The sequence below is a fragment of the Sminthopsis crassicaudata genome, chromosome 6, assembly GCF_048593235.1.
Source record: "Sminthopsis crassicaudata isolate SCR6 chromosome 6, ASM4859323v1, whole genome shotgun sequence".
NCBI lineage: Eukaryota > Metazoa > Chordata > Mammalia > Dasyuromorphia > Dasyuridae > Sminthopsis > Sminthopsis crassicaudata.
In genome coordinates this window covers 174,247,730-174,272,714 of record NC_133622.1, presented here as the reverse complement: position 1 = coordinate 174,272,714, position 24,985 = coordinate 174,247,730, and the positions used below count along the sequence as shown (strand labels likewise).

At 34.4% G+C, this 24,985-nt stretch overlaps 1 protein-coding gene across 1 annotated transcript in view; it reads right to left on the bottom strand.

Moving 5' to 3' along the window:
* Nucleotides 1-24,985, bottom strand: part of QRFPR (pyroglutamylated RFamide peptide receptor) — a 67,662-nt gene that overhangs the window by 19,627 nt on the left and 23,050 nt on the right. The window contains exon 2 of the mRNA XM_074273926.1: nucleotides 432-590. Within this exon, the coding sequence (XP_074130027.1) occupies nucleotides 432-590 (159 nt within the window). The remainder of the gene's footprint in view (nucleotides 1-431; nucleotides 591-24,985) is intronic.

The following is a 24,985-nucleotide window of genomic DNA, read 5'->3' as shown; positions in this document are numbered from 1 at the left end:
CTTGCAATTAGAAATATCTGAATTTGAAATCTGTCCTTGAAATTTCTTAACTATGTGTACAATGGGAAATTATTTATCCCCTATGAGACTAAATTTCTTCATCTGTAATAACAGGATCATCATGAGCCTCAAGTAAGATAATGTTATTATCATTATCATTATCATTATTATTATTATTAATTACTATACTAGTTAATCCTGAAATATAGGTGCATAAAATAGTTCACATTTATATGATACATTAAAATTTACAAAGTTCTTTCCTTGAAACTAAAAGGTAGCTAAGGAGAAATATATGAGCTTACTTGGCACCTTAGGGTGGTACTAGGACAGGATTCTCTGCCAGTTATTCCATATTATTGTCAAGGGCCTTCTGACTGAATAGAATATAGTAAAAGCATAAAAATAATCAAACTTTCTTGTGACCTCACCCAGCATCGTGAAGGCCCTTTTGTTGGTATACTGCCGTTTCATTTTCAAAGGATGCACAATTCCCTGATGCCTCTCCACAGCAATGCAAGTCATAGTCAGAATCTCAGAAACAACAGCTGTAGATTGCACAAATGGTACCATCTTGCAAACAAAGGCACCTGTGAAAAGGAGGAAAATAAAACATTAAAAATAAATCTCATTTAAGCAATATGTGACAAGAATGATCAATTAAACTTAAAAGTTTTTGTTAGTTTATATCATAAAAATATGATTCAGATTTGACACTGGCCCACCTGTACAAATAGCCTAGCTCACAGATATAGCATTCAACATGGCACACACAAATCCTTTTCCCTCTGGTTTGGCTCAGTCATCACCTTGTGCCTTTGTATTAGCAAGTCTGAGATTGTTTATTTGTTTCCCACAATGGGGCCATCCAAGTCTATGACTGCAAGTCAACATATCTCCCAAGGTCATGAGACAATGATGGTATGGAAGAAATATACTCACACTACTTACCAAAGTAACACCTAAGACCCCAGCAGAGAGTCTCTTGTTTATACACAATCAAACACAATTTATGTAAAACATTTATTTAACAATAAAAAAACATAAGAATGATCATAACATTTTTATTCAATAAAAGGCAAGAGCAGATACCTCAAAATGTTACTCCACACATAAACCTGGACCACTTTTTGGTATCTATATACATAATTTCTTTGTCAAAGAATGGACATACACTTAACAGAAACTATTCAAGGATGCTTCTGAATAGGAGAATCAGTGTGCTAGGGGCACTTCAGAACTTGGGGTAGTATGTCTTGATGTCCTATGTCTCATTAGATAACTATTTGCAAATAAGAGTAATTCTCCAATTGATAGTCAAAGAATGTGAATAGGCAATTTTCCAAAGAAGAAATTAAAGCTATCACTAGTCACCTGGAAAAAAAAATGCTCTCTTGATTAGAGAAATGTAAATTAAAACAATTCCACATTATGACCTCAAACCTATCAGATTGGTTAACATGACACAAAGAGAAAATTATAAATACTGGAAAGGATATGGGAAAATAGGCACATTAATGCATCATTGACGGAGTTGTGAATTGTACCAGCCATTTTGGAGAACAATTTATAATTATGTCCAAAAGGCTATAAATGTGCTTACTTCTTGACCCCAGCAATACCCCTATTAAGTCTATATTTCAAAAATGTAAATAAAAAGGAAGAAAAGACCTAATTGTACAAAAATATTTATAACAGCTCTTTTGTGCTGGCAGAGAATTAGAAATAGATAGGATGTCCATCAGTTTGGGAGTGGCTGAACAAATTGTAGTATATGATTATAATGGAATAGTATTGTGATGGAATATTATCAAAATTAAAATAATAAAGAGGAGAGTTTCAGGGGAAAAAATGGGAAAACATATGAACTGGTGTACAATAAAGTAAGAAAAGAGCCAGGAAAAAAAGTGTCCATAGTAATAGCAATCGTATAATGACGATCAATTGTGAAAAACTTAGCTATTTTAGCCAATACAATGATTGTTCCAAAATATTCATGACAAAAAATGCTATCCATTTCCAAGAAAACATCTATTGAACACTGAAAGTGGATTGAAGCATACTTTTTAAACTTTATATTTCTCGCTTTTTATTTTTTGCAACATAACTAATATGTTTTATAGAACTTCAACTGTATATTTGATATGTTGCTTGCCTTCTCAACGGAGGGAGATAGGAGAGAGAAACTTAAAAATTTTTAATGGATGTTTAAAATGAATTTTTTAAAAATAGATAATTTACAACATGTATTACCTTCTAGGCAAAATGCCTATATGTTTTCTGCTCTGTTACAAAGATGTTTTTTTCAATCTTTGCATCACTCCAATTACTGAAGAAGTAACAGACTCTTAGTACACAGGAAGAACTGGCAAAGGACAGACAAAGTGTAACACTCTTTTAGAAACAAGCAGTTCCCTTAAGCCAGATAATTGTCAATCTGCTCAAATCTACAAATAGCAAAGGATTTTACTTTGTCCAATCAGTTCTCAGCAAACTTTATTTTTTATTTCATACCAAAGTCTGTTTTCTCTTCTCTCTTTCCTTCTCACATCAGAGAAGGCAATAGAGAGAAACAAAAGATGTTGTCCCTCTCTTAAGCTATACATAGGACTAGAGATCCATAAATCACTATGTTCTTCAAATACTGACAGGATTCAGCTTTTTTCCAACGAACTATCAGTCTTCAATCAGATATCCGACCTCACTATACTCCAGTCAGCTTGCAACATATTGTCTTCTGCAAGTACTTTTTTTTTTATCACTTTCTATACCTCCTTTCCTTGCCCTCAGCTTCCTTTCTTCATTCACTACTTTCATTACCTCAAAGCAATGATTCCTTAAAATAAATTAATTAATTAAAATGGCCCATCTTTTATGATATGAAACTGAAAAATTCCACTTTTTTGTCAATTCTGACTCCAAAAATCCTTAAATAATTTCCCCATAGTTCTCAATTATATTGTTTACTATTTCTCAATTATGGCCATAAAAATTCTGAAATTCTTACAGAATTGTTGTGTGAGTTGGCCATATTTTAGATCATAATAACTCCTGAAAAACAAGGCATGAAGGGAGTGGGATCTGCTTGTATCACATTCAAATTAGTTGATGGACCACAATGTCCTTCAGCAATTACCTCAGTAATTGGTTTGCCTTTAAATAGGTCACCTCAGTACATTCATCTGAGGAACAGTTCTTTATTTAAACCTGAGAACAGTCTTATGTCTCTCCTCAACATTTTATCTTAGAAGATGTGTTTCTTCTCAAATTTATAGTGTTTTTTTGATGAAAATAGTTCATTTTTTATTCTTTGAAATGAGAAGTACATTTTACATATAGAGAAGGATATAATTGTATTGTGTGTCATTGGAAAGCTAGTTGTTAAATATTTACCCATAAGCATTATATTTAACCTATACAAGACAGTAATTCTAAATGTATGAACACAATCCATATAACCCCCTTGAGGTCTACCTGAACCACATAAAATTTAAGTGACTTGCTTAAGCATCACACTCCTAGTTGGTATCAAAGATGGGAATTGAACCTCACCCTTCTAACAAAGCTTAGCACTCTACACACAATGGCATGCTGTGTTAGTTTACATCATTACTATACAATCAGAAAGAATACTTGTTTCATGCATGCTTATCATATCACTCCATTTAGACATTGATACTCCCATTTAGTTAAGCTTATAAGCCACTGATCATTATTCAGTAAAAACAGAAGACAAAACAGCTAATTATCTGAAACTAGTTGCATAAAATAGATGGTAACTACAATAGGAGGGAGAGAAAGGAGAGGTGAATATATGCTGAAATCTTCATAGTGTTCTTCATATGAAATTATATCTAATCTTAGCATTAAAATTCTGATTAATGACTCTGCTGGGCTACAATGCCCTAAGCACAATCAAATCAAAAAACATCCTGAAGTTTTCTATTCCTCCTCCTTCACGTCTAGAAACAATCACTCAAAAGGATTCCTCCTTAAAAATGTCATTTCAATCTGTTTGTATCTTGGAATTCATGGTTATTATGAGTCCATGCATTCATTTTTTGAAGAAAACAATACTTTTACTTGGTATCTTTTACTCTACTCTATCCTGAGTCCAATCAATCTTGACTACAAATGACAAATTATTACGGTAATAGTATATTTTATTATATAAAATATAAAATATAAAAAATAATAAAAGTGTGCAGTAGTGAGTTGAGGTGGTTATTCAAATACTCCATTTTGTCTTTCACCAATATTCTTAATTAAAAATGTTCTTTCTATTAAATACTACAAAAATTGTAATTCTTTTTATCTGATTTGTCAGCTCTGAGCCCCAAGCCAGGACAATATTTCTGGCAAAATGACTTTGTTAGCTCTATCTCTGGTTCTTCTTTGGAGATGTTTCCCCTTCAGTCTCTTCCCAATTGTATTTCTTGATAGTACACTTAGGCTAGTAAATGTCAATTATTAATGCTGTTTTTAAAGAAAACATCTAAAACAAAGAAAAGCTAACAGATGGGAAAGATTTCAGATATACATGAGGGAGCCTATGCATACAAAGTAAAAAAATACTATTGCGTCCAAATAGATGATGGGAAGGCATTTAACTACCATTCCAATCTTCTTTTGATTTATTCTCTTCAATGTATTTTGTGATCCAGTAATATTAACTTTCTTATTGGTTCTCAAACATAATATTCTCCATCCCAAATCTCTGCCTTTTCATTGACTGTCTTCCACACTTGAAACATTCTCCCTTCTTATCCTGTTCCCACCTTCTTGCTATCTTGGCTTTCTTCAAGATTTATCTCAAATTTCACTTTCTATAAGAGCTTTTTAAATTCTCTCCCCTTACCCTAACAGTACTACTTGTTTCTTCTATTTGAATTTATCTCCCATTTACACTGAATATAAAGTATATCATATGTATAGATGTAATTGTTAACATGTTGTCTCCTCCATAGCACACAAACATCTTAAGGTCAGTGAGAATGTTTCTTTTTCTCTGTATTTCCAGCCCTTAGCACTGTCTGCCACTTAATAAGCACTTAATAAATGCTTGTCACAGGAATTATAAATAATATGTTATTATAAAAATAATCCTAATCCTAATCCTAATCCTCTTCACAGCCAAGTAAAAATAAAATAAAATAAAATAAATAAAATTAAAAAAACAGCCTTGCTCCCAAAATCCTGGTTCCTTTTTTGTGTCAGTTCCCTCTCTGCCTGTGCTTGTAGCTTTTTATCAGTTCCTTTTTTAAAGGTTCATGTGTTTTCCACTCTACACTCTGAATTGGTTTCCCCATCAAGTCTCCCTTCTGGACTAATTTTTAAAGGTTAACTGAGATGTTGCCTGTTTTCACCCTAGGGCATTACTTTCTTTCTGATTCACTCAAGGGACTCATTTATACCTTGGAAAGGTTGATCACTTAGTAAGCTGAATTATTACAGTGAGATTTACATCTCATTATTTGATCCTATTTCTGTATTCGGTTTGTGAAAGATTCATTACCTCATATAAGTAACCTTTAAACCTATCTATTACTTTTAGATTATAAATTGTTTTACATGTGTCTTTTCAAGGGTTCTCATTGGATGTATATTTTAAATATATTACAGGGGCAGAGAATCTCAGACATGGAAGAGACCCTTTTTTTGGAAGACTCTTAGAAAGCTTGCAACCCAATCCTCTACTTAATTTAAGAATCTCCTCTATTACATCAGTAACAAAGTATCAATAAGCTTAAGCATAAACAATTCTTGGTGCTGGAAAACTCATTATAGGACAAGGTAACTTCATTGCTTTGGGATAGCTATCAAATTTAGTCTAACAAATTCAAACAATATGTATTTATTAAATATAGGCAAGTGTAAGGCATTGGGAATTCTGAAACAAAAAAATAAAATATTCCCTTCTTTCAAGGAACTTATGCCATACTGAAGGTCCAACATTAATGAATGAACCTCTACCCATGCATGTGCAAAGTGTTTTGAAGAGAGTATTGAGGATGTTTATTACATTAAACTCATTTAGTCCTTACAGTAACCCTGCATTTTATCCTAGAGGCAAACCTGAGATACTGAGAATTTGTGAGAATGTGGGCCTAATCATAGCTGTGTCTTGGGGAGTTTATGTTAGTAGCTGTATGGAAAATGTGTCAGATAGGGCAGCCAATGGAATAAGGAGACTTGTTAGAGTTTGGACAAAAGATGATGAGAACGTGGCTATGTGAGTAGAGAGAAGAGTGTGTTAGGAAGTAAAGTCGTGGCAGTGCTATGGGAAAGGGAAGAGGGAAGAGAGTAAAACTGGCAAGACCTGATAATGATTTGTATACATAAAGTGAGAGAAAGAGAACCATCCACGATGATTGAGGTTGTGAATCTGTGTAACTGGATGTGTGATAGCGCCTTCAACAAAAATAGCGAAGTTTGGATCTGCCTTGCCGGACCCAGTCCTCTCCCAAGTCGCAGGTCTCTGCTTCCTCCCGTCTCCACCACAGGCGGTTTTGTCTCGAGGGAGTGCTAGCGAGCAGCCGCCCCCCGGCATTCGAGAACCCGCGGATCTGACCCCAGTCACCCCCACTCTGCCCAACAGGGACAGTCGCAAGCTCAAGCAGCATCAAGCTTTCATCAGGCTCTGCCAGCAGAACCCGGGAACTACGGTTCCTTCTGGACTATGTGGAGAGTATTGGCAGAATATTAATTCCATCTATTCTACCTAAAGGGAAATAAGAAGGGAAAAAATTTTGAGGAAAAAGCTGCACGTAAGAAATCAGAGGAATCCCCCAAAGTAGAAAAGCTAGAAGAAAGTGAGGAAAGTAACACAGAAATTGATAATGAAAGAATGATTGAAACAGATACAGATTCCTCTCAGGAAATGGGAAGTCAAATTGCCAAGATAACAGATGAGATGGTGGATCAGGCTAGCAAAAAGAAAGTGGAGGCCATTGACTTCCTCAATGAGGTGATCTTAAAGCTGCCATTCATTTTCTCACAGGACTCACCAAACTGCATCTCTGTTTGTCCATTTTATATGCTGAGTCAGTATCTTTTATAAAACTGCAAAAACTCAAGACTACTATTAGAGATTGTTGACGAATGATCTAAATAAACCCAAACTCCAATAAACCCTACAAATTGTGAGGGAAAGCCCACAGACTTGGCCATTGGGAGGAATCAGCCTGTGATTTTTCCATGGCTTGCAAACTGGACTATGATGACTATACCAATGCTATGTTGAAAAAGTCCAGCGAATGAGTGAAATGAGCAGGACCAGGAGATTGTTGTATACTTCAGCAATACTATATGATGATCAATTCTGTTGGATGTGGCCATCTTAAACAATGAGATGAACCAGATCAGTTCCAATAGAGCAGTAATGAACTGAACCAGCTACATCCATTGAAAGAACTCTGGAAGATGATTATGAACCACTACATAGAATTCCCAATCCCTCTATTTTTGTCCGCCTGCATTTTGGATTTCCTTCACAGGCTAATTGTACGCTATTTCAAAGTCTGATTCTTTTTGGACAACAAAACAACTGTTTGGACATGTATACATATATTGTATTTAATTTATACTTTAACATGTTTAACATGTATTGGTCAACCTGCCATCTTGGCGGGGGGGGAAGAAGGGGAAAAATTAGAACAAAAGGTTTGGCAATTGTCAATGCTGTAAAATTACCCATGCACATATCTGGAAATAAAAACTATTTTTAAAAAAAGTCCAGCCAAGGGTCTAGAACATCAGGGGAAACACAGGGGGAAAATGTGTGGAGTGAGACAACAAAGAAATGTTAGAAAGAGTGAAGAAAACCCCAGAGGAACATGAATAAGGCTACAAGCAGGAAGAAGCCTAGAAAACTTCCAGAGTCCAATTTGTTTCTTTTCTAGATTTTCCTTGTAGGTAAGCCTGGGATCTTTGGAGGCATGCCTGGAATGGGAGAGGCCATGGCTGAGATGACAGGAATACTTAGGCCTAATGATGTGACCCAGAAGTGCTTCAGCCATGCAGAACCCAGAGGTTGTAGTGGTGTTCCAGAATGTGGTACAGAACCCCCAGGAACATATTTAAATATCAAAGTAAATTCAAGGTTATGAATCTCATCATCAAATTGTTATCCAAAGTTGAATGTTAAGCATTAATGTCCTTTTAATAAATAAAGTCTTTTGCTGATGGAAAAACCACCTACATCACTTAATGGACCTCTCAATAAGACAAACCACATGACCTTCTGGTAAGAAAACTGAGATGTTTGAAAGATAATTCCTTCTCTGCCTCCAATACAGCAGGAGCATGTAATAGTGATTGACTGACAATTAATCTATCAGATAATGTTATCCTACTCTGAATCACAAACATAAGAAATAGAAAAATATTTTCTAAAACTTTAAAATTGCTTAAAGGAAAAAGAAAAGATAATACATAAAATTATTTGCTTTATTAATAATTTGGCTCCCCCTGGGCTTGATTAGGTTTTGGGGTTAAGGAAAAAGACTGTATTAAAGATTTTTTAACTAGTCATGGTGGAAAATTGGTCTAATCAAAGAGAGGTGAATATTGCTCTATGTAAAATTTGAAATGGTTTCGTACCTATTGGGCCTTCATTTTTTAAAAAATTCTGATGTACTTTTTAAAATAAAAATGCTTCTTTAGATGGCAAAACCAAAAGTGGGAACAGCAATGATGTAGTGAGTACTTGGTAGAGTTTGGAGCTGCCTGAAGTGAGGGCTGTAGCATGCACCAGGTCTTCTCTCCCATGGCATTGGGAGGAGAAATCAAACAATTAGACCCTGCATTGTGATGAGGGCATGCAATTTGGAAATACTTCTGTAAGCCTGGCATACTATCTTGTAATCTTGGCTCCTCTGTTGCCCAAATGTCACTGTAAGAGTTTGAACTCTGTGTAGGTTTCTTTTCTTTCTTCTTGAATGTGAATTGTCGATTGAAGAAAAAAATGTTAGTTGAAGAAAGAAAAAAAAAAATCCCACAATACTTTGGGGTAAGAATGGTGTGAGGAAACATGTAGGTGAACTTAGCTATATGATCCAATATTAAATACATGATTCTTTTTGCATTGCAGGATTGTTTATTTTATGACAGATCTCAAGATCTGGTAGGAAGCTATTCATTTCAGTGGGTGCTAGTTTTTGCTACAGCTGCCACCTCTGCTTTCCTTTCCTCAAATGACTTTTAAATAACAGTAAATTGGGGACTCTCCAAAAACCACTTCTGGCTCTGCCTGCATAGACAAGGATTCCCATCTAAAAATATTGGAAGGGGGAGGGGAGTGTTACCCATGCACTACCTGTGTTTTCTTGTAAGGACAGAAGTAGCTGTGGCAGTAGAATAAACATGGAACATCCCTGAAATGATGCCATTTAGTAAACTGATGACCCTTCATCCCCAGGTAACTGGGCAGATGAGCATGTGGTGCTGAGAGCAACCCAGCTGGTGATAGAAACTCTTGCTCAGGCAGAGACTTCTGGGCTTTTCCTATCAGTGTGCTCTCCCCTATAGTATCCTCTCAGCGTCTTACCTTTTTCATTTTGTTTACTAAGTCTTACATGCTACATTTAAGCAGTACAAAAAAAAAAAAAAAACTTGTCACAGTTGAATCTGTATAAACCATCTTGATCTTAGGAAAACAACATGTGTTCAGAGTGCATTGATCCTGATTGATTTGCAAATAAAAAACTTATTCTCCATTTTTGTAGAAATACAATGTAATAACCAAGACTAACATTTTTTTTGTCTTAGATAAATAACCCTACAAGGAAGGAAAATGTGAGAGGAAATCTCTCACATTTTGCTTGGGCTTTTTTTTGTTTGTTTTTACTTAAAAAAATATGGGTTATTTCTATTCACCTTCATAAATAAAGTGTGGTTTTCAAATGGAGGAAGAGGTAGAGAATAGGGAAGTTTGGAGAAACAGCAGGGTAAAAGAACATAATAAGTCTTATTTCAAACATGTTGATTGGATGTATATGTCGAGATATCACATACAAAAGGGAGCCATATTGGTGGAATGCAAGAAATTATTACAGTCCAGCTCACCCCTTCAAACCTCCTCAACAAAGATCTAGAGAATAAACTAGACCAAATACTAATTGGCAAAGCCAAGGAAAAATCATTGTGTACTTCTAGTCTAGTCATCAAGACTGCTAAATAAGAAGTTTCCCAATTGTATTATATATCATTTATCCATATTAAGGAGGCTAAGTAAGATAGACAGAGAGATCTTGTACATTAAGATAAGGGCTGGCAAAGAGCCCATGTCATGGCTTCAGTAGCAGTGGAGAGCATTGCAGAATCCAGAGATTAATAAAAGGCTGAGACAAGACGCCATAAAGATTCCAAGGAATTACTGAGCAAGTGCTATGTACAGGAATGTGTGCCATCTAGAAATTTTGTTGCCCTCCACCCAGTGCCAAGTCACAGATATATGGCCAAGAGTGATCATGAGCTTGAGTACTATCTGTGCAGACAAGTTTTGAAATCAACTAGTAGTTGTATAGCTCTGATTCCAAGGAAAAGAGAACAATGGTTCATACTAAAATACTGAGCTGGCAGCTCAGTAGCTGTGCATTGTAGAATCAGACCAATAATGGCAATCAAATAACAATCTGCTGAAACTCTCTACCATGAACAAAGTGACAGACCCAAATGAATGTCAGAAACTTGCAAAAATAGATCTACAAAGATCATAGAACTTTGGAGGAAATCTTGTAGTCAGAATGGTGAAAGGATCAGAATGACATGACAATGGAAACTAAAGTTTAATATGACTCTCCAAAAGTGTATAGAGATTAGAACTAACAAAAAAAGTCCAAAGTCAAATAGTAATCTGGAAGAATGAGTAAATAAAGAACTCACTATAAAGATCTATAATGGTGACAGGGAAGTTAAAGACACAAACACAAAAGAATGAATAAAAAAAAAATCACAAATTACAACACAAGTCCAACAAGACTTCCTTAAAGAGTTAAATAAGGAGCTAAAAATAATTTTAAAAATAAAATGAGAACAATAGCAAAAATGGGAAAAGAGTCAAGAGCAGGGCAGAAAATATGCAAAGAGTTTTGGTATGGAAGATATGAAAACAGCTTGGGAAAAGAGGTACAAAGACTAATTGAAAATTGTAAATCCTTGAAATTGAATAATGGTTAAATGGAAGTTAATAACTCTATCATACAACAGGAAATAATAAAATCAAAGGGTGGAAAAATAGGAGAAAAGTTAAATATCTCAAAGGAAAAACAATTGACCTGAAAAATAAATGAAGGATAGATAATTGAAGAATTACTGAACTATCTGAAACTCCTAAATGCTTAAATATTTTGTTTTCATGTCATAAAATAAAACTAATCAAATATGTTAGAATTAGAAGTCAAAGTAGAAATTTTAAAAGTTCACCAATCATCTCCTCAAAGAACTGCCAAAATGAAAACTCCCAGAGATAATATATCTAAAATTAATTTCTGGGGATTGGGGGCAGCTAGGTGGCACAGTGGATAGAACACCAGCCCTGAAGTCAGGAGAACCTGCCTGAGTTCAAATCCCACCTCAGACACTTAATACTTCCTAGCTGTGTGATTCTGGGCAAGTCACTTAACCTCAACTGCCTCAGCAGTTCCCATCATCAGCATCTCCCAGGTTAAGAGAGAAATAACTCAATTAGCCAGAAAGAAGTAATCCAAATATCAAAAAATCACAATCAAAACAAAACAAGATTTAGAAATCACCATTATAATGGAAATGAGAGCTGTGAATATGCTTTTTACAACCAAGAATATTCTATCCAGAAGAATTGAGTATAATCCTATAGTGGGAAAATAGCTCTAAAATGAAATTAGAAAACTTCTAAGCATTCCTGATGAAACTAGCACATTCACAAAAACTGATCATGTATCAGGGCATAAAAATCTCATAAATAAATTCAGAAAAGTTGAAATCTTAAATGTTTTACTAAATATAATGTAATAAAAATTGTACTCAGTAAAAAATCTTTGTACGAAAGATTTTAATTGGACACTAAGCTTAAACCTAAAAAATTGATGGGCCAAATAACAAATTGTAAAGTCTGAGTTAGTCCCCTGGAGACCCCAGAATCAGCCAGAGTCAGGATAAGCAAAAGTCTGGTCTTTAGGGGGAGAAGTGAAGGGGATCGACAAACTACCACATGCTCTCCACCAATCGACTTCCCTTTATAGAATTTACTATAGAATGATACTATAAGCAAATATCTAAAACCCAGCCCTTTTAAATTTCCTTGTTCTGTTTAAGGCACCATAATTGCATTTTATTCTGGCTACCATAGTTTAAGAACAATATTCCTAAGCTGGACAAAGGAAAGGTAACCAAAGTGATGAAAGGACTTGAGTTCATGAGTTATGAAGAGTGCTTAAAGGCAATGGACATATCTAACCTGGAGAGCAAAAGAATAAAGGCAACATGTTGGCTTTATTTAGGTTTAGGGATTTGAAAGTTCTCATGAAGGAATGATTAATCTTGTTCTGCATGACTCAGTATGAAGGACAAGGAGCAATGAATGGAGAAAGTACAAAAATGCCAACTAAAGCTTAATATCAGGGCTTTCACTAATAGCTATCAAAAATTGGAATGTTTCAACAGAGATAACTTCTCTTTCATTGAACTATCTTGGTCTACAGGGTAAGATATTGTTCTATACCTAATTAGATTATAGTTTTCCCAGCAGTTTTTATTGAATATTGAATTATTGTCCCAATGGAAAAGTTGCCAAACTTTGCCATTTCTGTTTTTATATCATCTGTTGCATCTAACTCTTTCCCTCTACTGACATTGATTCATGTCCTCATCACTTCTCAAATAGATTATGACAACATCCTTCTAATTATTCTTCTAGCTTCAAGCTTCTCTCCAATGCAGTTTATTTTCCACCCTGTTGCCAAGATTATTTTCTTTAAGTACATTTCTGGCTATATCGTTCCCCTACTCAATGAACTTCAGTGACTTTTTACTTCTCTTAGTTTTAAAAAATATATAAATTGATCTTGTAAAGCTGTGTATAAACTGCATCAAATATATCTTTGCAACTTCATGATACAATGCTCCCAAATCTTCATTTTAATATCCAACTAACTGGACTTCTCTGATCTTTACACATAGCTCTATATTTCCCATCTTTGTACTTTTGCACCTGCCATCTCCCATGCCTAATATGGATTTCTTCCCTACTTCTACTCCATAAAAAAATTACTCTCTTCCATCAAAACATAGCTTAAGCACTATATCCTATATGAAACTTTTCTGGACTCCTTCAAATGTTAGGGTTCTCTCTAACTATCTTATATTTATTTTTATCTATTCTCTTTATATGTATTGTATATATTTATGTAACAGCATATTCCAGTTTCCCATATTCCCTTTTAGATTGCCCTGCTACTTGGATGACTATCATGTCCATTCTCATCATAAATTCTATGGTAATCTGTTATGGGCGAGAACTATGTACTTAAAACAAGGATTCTTACAAGGTGCTAACTCGGTGGAATTGGCAAGGAAATGGTTATCTAGTTTAGCATGGTGCTTAATAGTTCTCTAGTTCAGTACATGTATTTAGTACTTAATATAGTTCTACAAGATTCACACCTATGATGATATAATTATAATACAATATATAACAACCAGCAGGGACTGAGAGACAGATTCCTTCCAATTTCCACCTTTGTGGTGGCTAGAGGCTAAAACACAAGCCAGATTCATTCATTTCATATCACACCACCTTGGTGGCTGGCCTCCTATACTTCCCCCCACTGAGACCAAGACAGATCTGAAAGGCTCTCCAAAAAGTTGGCTGGAGCCCCAGGCAAGGAAACTAGATTGTGAAGGAGATAATAAAGGATTTGGACTTTAACACCTGGCTATTCTTGTGGTGATTACTCTACTGAAACTAAGGCTGCTCCAAGACCTCCAGAAAACCAATAAGAACACTACAGTAGTCAAGAGAATATTTACATATTTCTCATTTAATTAGAAATTGCAGCACTTCAATTCATTAGTTAGCTCAGAATTTCTATTACAACTTATTAAATTTTTCTTATTTGTTAACCAGAGAAACTTATTTTCCTCTAAGAAATTTTGCATATTCTCTACATATTGAAAGCTCTAATTTCCTAAGATTAAATACAGTTAGTTGCTGGCTATATAATTCACTAATATGTGTTCACTAAAACACCAAAATTAAATAATAAGGTCTTCCAAGTAGTTTTTTTTAATCATCTTCAAAAAATTAAAATAAAAAAATAATTCCATCAAGAAAAGTCTCTCCTTTTTCTGTCTTTTCCAGTTTTTGTCATTGTATTTATATTAATTCTCAGAAAATAGTAAATTCCTTTACTCAAATCCCATATTCTATTGGAAATCTTCATGGATCATTCCCTTTTCCCCAAATATTAGTGCCTTCTCTTTGAGATTACCTCCCATTTTCACTATCTATAGCTTGCTTATACAGAGCTGTTTACATATCATGTCTCCCATTAGACTATAAGCTCATTATGGACAGGAGCTATCTGTTGCCTTTCTTTGTTATCCCAGTTTATAATGGCTAGAACATAATAGGTATTGAATAAATGCTTGGTGACTGACTGATCAATCAGAGATCATGTAGTTCAGATTAGGTTTCTGAAATCATGATTTCTCTTTCAGACAATGTTGACTTAAGACATATACTTAGAATTCTATATCCCTCACAACTCTATGGTTTTATAATTGTATGAGAGATAATGAAATGGACAAAACATCCTCCAAGACCCCCCCTAATATCCTATAACTTTTTTTTTATAATATTATCCCTTGTATTCATTTTTCCAAATTATCCCCTCTCTCCCTCCACTCCCTCCCCCCATGACAGGTAATCCCATACATTTTACATGTGTTACAATATAATCTAGATACAATATATATGTGTAAATACCATTTTCTTGTTGCACATTAAGTATTAGCTTCCGAAGGTATAAGTAACCTGGGTAGATAGACAGTAGTGCTAACAATTTACATTCACTTCCCAGTGTTCCTTCTCTGGGTGTAGCTACCTCTGTCCATCATTGATCAACTGGAAGTGAGTTGGATCTTCTTTATGTTGAAGATATCCACTTCCATCACAATACCTCTTCATACAGCATTGAAGTGTACAACGATCTTCTGGTTCTTTTCATTTCACTCAGCATCAGTTGATGTAAGTCTCTCCAAGCCTCTCTGTATTCCTCCTGCTGGTCATTTCTTACAGAGCAATAATATTCCATAACCTTCATATACCATAATTTACCCAACCATTCTCCAATTGATGGACATCCATTCAACTTTCAGTTTCTAGCTACAACAAAAAGAGCTGCCACAAACATTTTGGCACATACAGGTCCCTTTCCGCTCTTTAGTATTTCTTTGGGATATAATCCCAATAACAGCAATGCTGGATCAAAAGGGTATGCACAGTTTGATAACTTTTTGGGCATAGTTCCAAATTGTTCTCCAGAATTATCCTACAACTTTTAAGAGAATTTAAGACCCAGGGCCTTTTGTAAATTCTTAATTTCCTCCCATCCAATTTAGCATTCTATAGAAAATAATAATTAAGGTGTTTATTTTATGATGTGCTAACTCAACTCTGCAATCCTATAATCCTTCTACCAAAGAGCCTATGTAAAATGTTCAAATATTAGACCAAGAAGATGGAAAGTTGGACAGTAGATGGAAAATTAAACTAGTTGACCTCTGAAATCTCCTACAACTTATACCATTAGTTTTCCAAAAATGGCAGGTAAATTTTATTCTCTTTCTTGCTCTTAAATTGCTCAAAAATTGAGGGTGGTGACAGAGGAGAGAGCTCATACAGGTTAATGGCTATAGAGAATAGAACTTATAACTTAGAATTTATTAAATACCCAGTCTCAAAGAATATCAAGTAAGAATAGAGCAGGATCAAAGAATTATGACCTTTAAAAATTGAATGAGACCTGAAGCATCCTAGGATTTCATATTGCAGCATTCTAGAATGTTGAAGGTGGAAATGAATAGCCTTACAGATCAGTCTGTGAAAAAGTCTGATCTTTTTACAGATGGAGAAACTCCAAGGAAGAAGATTTTTCTAAGATCATCAAATGGGTTGGAAAGACCAGAGTCACACTGAAGAAAAAAAATTAGCATTTCTGTAGTGAACAATATTGCATGAGAGAGAGGATTAGAATCATAGGATAGAATCTTACCTCAAAGAGCTACTAATGAGAATTTAAATGTTTCCTGGACCTTTGGTAGCTTCCAACCATGACTGGGGGAATCTCTTAAGTAGGCAATGAGTTAGTGCTTAAATGCTCAAACTAGGAAAAACTGCATTTTTCAATACTCTAAATAGAATTCCATTATCTACTTTAGTCATTCTACCTGAATCCATAAAGAATAAACACAAAGTCAATTGGGCTTTCTGAAAATTAATACATGTAGATAAAATGCACTGCACATTAGCTTGGCAATAAGATCCTACCTTAGCACTTTCTAATCAGAGATTCCCACAAACTCCCAATTAGGGAATCATTAACATAAAACTGAGCGAACATTTGTTTTTTTTTTTTTTTATCTTCTGATTTTCAAAGCCCATTTCTTCTTCTACACGTGCAAGGAAAATTAACTCATTGATAACCTGAGTCAACTCAAATTGACTCAACTGGTAGGCTAGAAAAATCTTCAATAATGAAACAATAATGAAGAATAGCAACCTCCCACAAAGTATCCCCACAAAATTGAAGAGAACATATATATTCCCATCATACAAGTCTACCATTTCATCCAAAAGTCTATAAATTATGAATGATCTACACTTAAGAAAAATTAAATTAGTGCTCCACGAACAGGAATTAGTCCCTCATCTCTATACAAATATTTATACTGCCTATACTTCATACCTGAAATGTACTTCCTCCTAATATTCTCCTTTTAGAATATCTGATATCCTTCAAGGCTCAGCTCAAGTAATACATACATGAATTCTTTCTCAATCCAGCAAGCTTCTAACATTTCCCCAAAATTATCTTATTTTATATAAGTGTAGATATAGATATATAGGTTATATATACTTATGTATGTACATATTGGTCCCTCATGAACATGTAAGCTGCAAAACTGTTTGATTTTTATCTTTATATTTTCAGTGCCTAGCACATGGCACATGCTTTCTTTCTTTCTTTTTTCTTTCTACCTTCTTTCTTCCTTCCTTCCTTTCTTTTCTTTCTTCCTTTCTTTCTTTTTGTTTAATTCATCATTGTGTCATTTTTTTAATTCTTTAGTTACTCGTATTTTTATACCAAAGTTATTTCCCCTAAGCAATACTCTTCCTAACCGAATCTTCCCCTATAATAAAGAACATAAAGGCAAAATCAACAAACAGCAATTATTTCTGACAATGTGTGCCATATTTTCCCTCTCCTAACTGTTCAATTGAGAGAAATAATGTTTGTATTATCATGCTTTCTAATATTGATGTTGGTCATAATAACCATTCCTCACACTTGGTAAGTCACAATGATATTCATTGCATTGATATACCACAATTTGTTTATCCATTGATGTGTAAATTGATCATGACCCCCACTCAAATATTTATTGCCAAAGAAACAAAGAATCTGTCTGCAGCCAGGACCAAAGTTCCTAAGGTTTTATGGTGTTAACCTTGAAGAAAATTCAAGGAAGAAGCCAAAAAGACAGCTAAAAGGGAAATGCTATTGGGAGCAGAAAGACTTCACAAAGTGTCATGATACACTGTACCTGGGTCTCTTTTATGTATCATATGAGCACAAAGAAGAGTGATGATAAAAAATGGGAAAGAGTAGACATTATTGAATTAGGAACTGAGAAAAAGTCTGGACCTGAATTCTGACCAGGCAAAAACTGGAGAAAAAAATAAGATAACAGCCTGAATCAGATCTTAGGACCAATAAGAAATACCAGCTCAGCACCAATACCTGTATTTCCCATCTCCCATCTGTCCATATAGAATCCATTCTTTTCCCACTGTTTGCTAGTCAGTCCTTTAACTCAGTACCCCTCCCTCTTTGGCTACTGGACCAAAAATTATTACTGGTCAGCTTTAGTATCCCCAATTCTATTTTTGTAACATATTCTCTGAGTCTCATCTTTCACTCAATCTTACCTTTCCACTTTTCCCCTCTCCTCACCAAGGATGGCCTGAACCATAGTTTAAATTTCTGCGACTAAGAGTCTTTGCTTTCTTCCTAGCCAAAACTGAAAGACTATTGGAAAGATTATTCAGCCTATGAGAATTAGAGAAGTTTGAAAAGGAAGAGAGACAGAGATGGCTTTTGAGCAATAATACTGAATAATCAAGAAAACTTTGTCATTTTGGAATAGTGGACTAAGGGCAAAGATTGGTGCTCTGGACTTGGACTTCTGCTCTATAATAAAAGAAGTTGACTATGTGTGCTAGGAACCTAGAAAAGATCTGCAAAGCTTATTTTTTCAACTCCCTTCCCCCTTTCACCCAACTGTCTGCTATATCATAAACCTTTAGAATCTACTCTCTGTTTATGTTTTATCTTTCTTTTTATCCCAATTGTCTTGTCACATAAATATATGCGGTTGTTTTCAGAGCTGTGCATTTCATTTTGTATAATTTTTAAAATATAAAATAGTATAAGCTCATGGAGATGTAACTCCCCAGAGAAACAAATCCCAAAGCTTTCTTTTTCCAGCATGGTACTTTTTTAAATCACCTGGAAAAGAAATTGAGGCAACCTTTAATTTAATTTAATTTTTACTAACAGTCCCATAGAGATAATTAAAAAAGGGTAGGTAATCTTAAAATGGTTTCTGATAGAATGTTTTCTTCCTAGATAGAGAATCTCTGGTATTTTGTTAATAATGTGCCTTTTTCTTTCTCTCCCCTGCTTCAGGAAGGAGAAAGAGAGAGAGAAAGGGAGAGAAGAGGAAAAATCCCCACCCAGAGATAGCCTGGGAGGTAAAGACAGGAAGGTCTATGAAGTTTTCTACTCTGCCTCTTTCTGACTGGAAAGAGCAAGAATGAGGATACAGACTGGCCATTAGAGCAGCATCCTGGGATGACTAATAATGACTAGTTTCTTGAATTTTTCCTTGAGGCACCATAATATATTGGAAACAACACTGGTTTTTGGAATCAGAGAATTTGACTTTGAATCCCAAGTCTGCCACTTTGTGACCACTCTCTGATCTTGGACAGACCACTTAAATTTTCTCTGCTTTTATGATGACATTGGAAACCATTGTCCTGTCCTCTAGTTCTGCATATATGATTTTATGATTGTTATTTAAACTGCTTTTATAAGAAAATTGATTACTGTCAACCCTTACCTGTTAATATTGGTTGTTAAATGAAGAGGGTATTGTGAGTGGGAGGAAGTCTCAGCTTGGGGGGAATGGGAGAAGAGGGAATTATGTTTATTTTCCTCTTTGGCTGAGATGGCAGCCAACCAATTAGAGAGAATTTGTACAATTTAATAGGGATGTTGTAAAGATTTTTTTTTAGAATCCTAAATGAAGCCTAGACAAAAGAGTAAATTTAATCCAGCACTAACAAAAAAGAACAGCAAAGTAAGAAAAGCCTCACTGTGTAAAGCTAAAAATCCTGCTTTTCCTAAGGAAAGCTTGGAAAGGCTAGTTTCTTCTCCCAAGGTCTAATATCTTCGACCTGGAAGATCTAAAGGGATCTTCCTTTAGAAAGGGGAAAGAAAGATACTTTGAACCACTTCTCAGAGCTGGAGAACTTCCATTGCAGAAAATATAGACCAGCAAGGTCAAATGAGGTGGTTGGAAAAAAGGTGTTTGTCCTTGCTCACACCCATCCACTGGGGGGCCATGCACAGAATCACAGAATTTGAGAGTTGGAAGATTACTCAGAAGCCATACAGTGCAGCTCATGTCCAAAAAGAATCACAACTCCAACAAAACAAACAAGTGATCTTCTTACACAGGGAAAGAAGTACCTCTCTTAAAGAAGCCCAGTCCATTTGGGAGCAACTCTAATCATTAAAAAGAATTTTTTGTTTTGTTTTGTAATTGAATTCTATATTTGTGTCTATAGAGTTCATCAACTGCTCCTGGAACTGTCCTCTAAGATCAAATATTCTACAATTAATGTCTGCATTCTATCTTTTGAAAACTATTCATAATTTTTGGATTCTATGCCAAATTGGGGGATAGCTTTATATATATATATACATATATATACATATATATGTATATATATATATAATTTGTATATGTGTATTAATTTATATAAAAGATTTTTCCCTCACTCAAGAATTTCTCTACTTTATTTATTTACTATTTATTTATACTGATTTTGTTCGTTTTAATGTTTTAATGTCTAGAATTTCTCTGTCATAAAAGTGAAACATTGCTACTTTTGTTCTCAAAGTTTCATCTTCTGCAAGAAATCTTCCCTAGTCTAAATCTTAGTGCCCTTCTTCTCACACCAGACCCAATTTTTCTGTACAGATTTTGTTTGTTCCTGTATATCTATTGTCACTCCCATTAGACTGTGGGCTCCTTTAGAGAAAGATCTATTTTTATCTTTCTTTGTAACCCCAGGGCTTAGCATGTTGCCTAGAACATAATAGGCACTTAATAAGTGTTAATAGACTGGATGGCTTCTGTTCTACTCTTTTTTTTTTTAATTTTCTGATCTTTTATATTTAACTCACATATCTATTTGGAGTTAAGGTGACATGTCTTCTAAGATTCTCAATCTTAATTTCTGCCAGAGATTTTTTTTCTTCCCATTTTGCCAATGGTTCTATTGGAATATGGAGGAATTTATCATATTTGTTGTATTAAATACTGGACTTTCTTCTTCAATTGCTTCTGGATTTGTATTTTTAGGTATTTCTATATAAAGTTCTCTAAAATAGAACTTGTGTTTCTAAAAAGTTTGTTGACAAAACCAAACCTTGAAAAATACCATTATCACAATCATGGGACAATATTATGTACTAGAAGCACCTTTAAAGACAATCAAAATCCTTTCTTCCCTCCCCCACTAAAAGAGAATCACAAATTTTCCAATTGAACTCAAGTTCAAATTCTCAGCTGAACAAGAATCCCATCCACAACTTGCAAAAAAAAAAAAAAAAAAAAAAAAAAAAAGAAAAAAAGAAAAAGAAAAAAGAAAAAAGAAAGAAAGAAAAATGGTCATGCATCCTTTGCCTGAAAATTGCTACATAGAAACCCATGGTGCCCCAAACCATCCCATCCTATTTTGTATAACTCTGTTAGGAATATTTTCCCTTGCACAAAATTTAAAATTCAGTAACTATATACCCTCTGGGACCAAACAGAAAAGTCTTTATTTTTCCCCATTAAGATTGTACCTGTGAATTCATTTATATAATGGAACTCCCTAATGAAGAAATTCTCTCAACTGGTAAAGATCTCTGAAACTTAGAGAGATTAAATTACTTGCCCAGAGTCACAGAGATAGTATTTCTCAAAGAAAGGACTGGAACCCAGGTTTTCCTGGCTTTAAGATAACTCTTATCTTTTTAATAATATTCTATTTTCACCCAATTAAATTAACATAATTTTTAACTGTTGTTGTTGTTGTTTTTAAATTTTGAGATCCAAAGTCTGTGCTTCCTTTCCTCCTTTTTTTTCCCTCCTCCTTCCCTGAGATGGTAAGTAATTTGATGTAGTTTATACATGTACAATCATGTAAAACATTTCTACATTTGTTATTTTGTACAAGAAGAGTCAAACAAAAAAAGAGAATGAAAGTGAAAAAGTAAAAAACATGCTTCAGTAAAAACACCATGAGACCTTTCAATTATAAAGTAACTTTAATGAAGGTATTAGCAATAGAGATTGGGGACAGTAGGTAAGATCTCATTTAGAAGTTGACTGGACCTTGAAGAAAGGAATTCTGAGAGGAAGAAAAGAGGTAGTATTTTCTGTGCATAGTGGAAAAACTGTGAGGGGGATGAAAGGATGAAGAAGATGAGAAGGAGGAGAAGGAAAAGGAGGAAGAGGGAAAAGAGGAGGAGGAGGGAAAAGAGAAGGAAAGACAGAAAGAGACATAAACAGAAAGATACAGATATTTATTAAGCATTTATTATATGCAATCATCTGATTTGATCCTCACATCAACACCCGGTAGTAAGAATTATTATTATTCTCATTTTACAGTTAAGGAAACAATGGTAGACAACTGAAAAGTGATTTTCCAAGGATCATATAGCTAGTAAGTATCTGAGACCATATTTGAACCCATCTTTTTTACTTCAGGTCCAGCATTCTATCCACCAGGCCATTTACCTATCTTTAAATCTCATGGAGATGGGACATATAAGGAGAAACAAGGAGGCTAGTTTGGTTGGAACATAGAATACACAAAGAAGAGCAGTGCACAATAAGCCTAAAAAAGTTGGACATTGTGAAGGGCTTCAAATGCCAGAAGAACTTGTATTTTAATCCTGAAATGACAGGGAGCCACAGAACTCTGGAATATTTTTGATTTCTAACTTTGAATAGCAATAAAAGCCACTAAGTTTGTCAAATGATTACATTTAAATTATTGAAAAATGCTAAATGCCATAACCCTACTTCAGTCACTCCAAAACCCCATCAGATTTCTTGATTTATCCATTGTTCTTAATATGTTATTTTTCATATGATTTGAGTCAGAGAGGAAGAGGGAGGGTTTCCAGCATGGAAGATGTGACTTCTCACTCTATAGTCCTTTAGCCTTGAAGATGGCCATCAGGTCTTCTTCAGGTCTTCTCCACAGAAACATTCCCAACTGTTCCCAAGTCTTCTAGTAATTCTCATCCCTCTCTTACTTTCACCTCTGGATACCTTCTGGCTTGTCAATGCCTTTTGTATGATTCAGTGCCCAGAACTGAGCATAGGATCCCAGATATGTTCCATCCAGTACATAGAATGAGAACAGAAAGTCTCTCTCATCACTCTTCTGGACTCTCACTTTTAATGCAATCAGATTAAGATCACAATGGCACTGGAAGTTATCATGCCACATTGCCAAATGATAACAATTTTGTTCCAAATCTCACTCCTTTGACATAAACTACTGTCTAGTCCTGTCTTTTCCAGTTTCTGTCACATTTATGCCTATTAAATTCATCCTAATTAGATTTATTCCATCAGGTTATATTGCCAAGATCCTTGTAGAACCTATTTTGTCATGCATGTGTTATCTATCCCTTCCAGGTGCATATAATCCGCAAACTTTCTAAGGATGCAATCTGTTCCTTTATTTAAGTCATTTATAAAAATGTCAAATAAAACAAATCCAAGAATATATATCTGGAATGTTCCACTAGAGAACTTTGTTCAATTAAATATTAGCCTATTAATAGCTATCTCAGCCTGGTTATTCAATCACTCCAAACCAAACTGACTTTTAGCCATGAACCAATATTTTTCCCTTTTATCCATAGACATGGACAAGGGCCAAAAGCACCATAGAAAATAGATTTAATTGCATTGGGAAAATTGTATAATTCTTTCACTGCTTCAGAGATTCCCCCTGAAATAAAACAAACAAAAAACTCATTACCAAGAATGATTTGTTCAATTATAATATATTTCAGTTCTTCTGACTTTGTATAATTTCTTTTAAACTCCCTAGTTCTCTCCTCTAAAATTTCTAGGTAACAAACATTTGCTTTTTGGTAGGATATCAGAGAATTTTCGGTGGAGATTGAGACAAAATGCCAAAAGAATGACAAAGATCTAAGGCCTCTTCTTTTCAGACCACTGCATTCAAGACATTGAAAAGAACCAATACAGCTAGAATAAAATTCCCTATAGGACTTTTTACATATTTAAAGTTCATGGTATAGAAAATATTTTCTTTTTTTCTTTTTTTGTATGTCACTTTTATTATTATTAATAATACATCCATAGTATCCTTTAAGTATTGAAATGTGATTTCATCACATCACATGAAATCACAGATTTCATACACAGGAGTAGTATTTACTATTTAAAATATTTTATAATTTCAAACTTTTTACAAAAAACCTTATCACCCAATAACCACAAAACTAGAATGGTACAATTGTAGAGTTTGTAAGATTCAGTAGAATGTAAACTATTTGAGGTAACACCCATTTAATTGTATCTTTTTATCTCTAGAATACAACCAGTGGATTACAAATAGCAGGTGCTCAAAAAAATTGTGTTCAGTTGAGTTGTGTGTGTAAAGTCTGCCCTACTTCTTTTCAGCAATTTTTCTAATGTGCATTAATTTCCTCACTGTGTACATTCTTTTAATAATTTTCTCTTCTAAAAATGGACTCATTTTGCTCACATCTTATTTCCCTTCAATCTATACAGAAAATATTCAGTGATATCCTTTTGATGCTGATTTTGGGTTTTTCTTTTAGATTATAGGCACCTAAAGAACAAGGGTTCAATGAGCAGATTGTCAAATTTTCTTTATAAACAGTCCCACCTTGAAAATCAACATACTCTAAAAGTTAGAATTTGATGTTATTCCATTGATTATCTAGATTTAAGAAAGTGATGAAGAAAATGTTACTAATGCAGATTAAACATACTAATCAGCTCCATGAAATAACAAATAGAACCCTAAACTTTAAGTCTGAGGACATAAAGATGCTGCCACTAAGTAGTTGTGTGACACTGGGCACATCATTTCATGTTTCTGAGTCTCGGTTTCCTTATCTAAGGTTCAGAATCCATCCAAGTATTTGACAAAGTATTTCATAATTTCCTGCATAGATTAAATATAGTGTTTATGAGTAAATATTTACCAACCAGTTCTCCAACAATACACAGTACAATTTTAACTTGAATTTGCATTAGCTTTTTCTCCATCACTAAAGTCTAACCAATCAAAAAAATTAAATTAAACGCTGATTTGTAGCTTTTGTCAATTTCTAAAGTTCAAATGTTCACACGGAAAATTTAA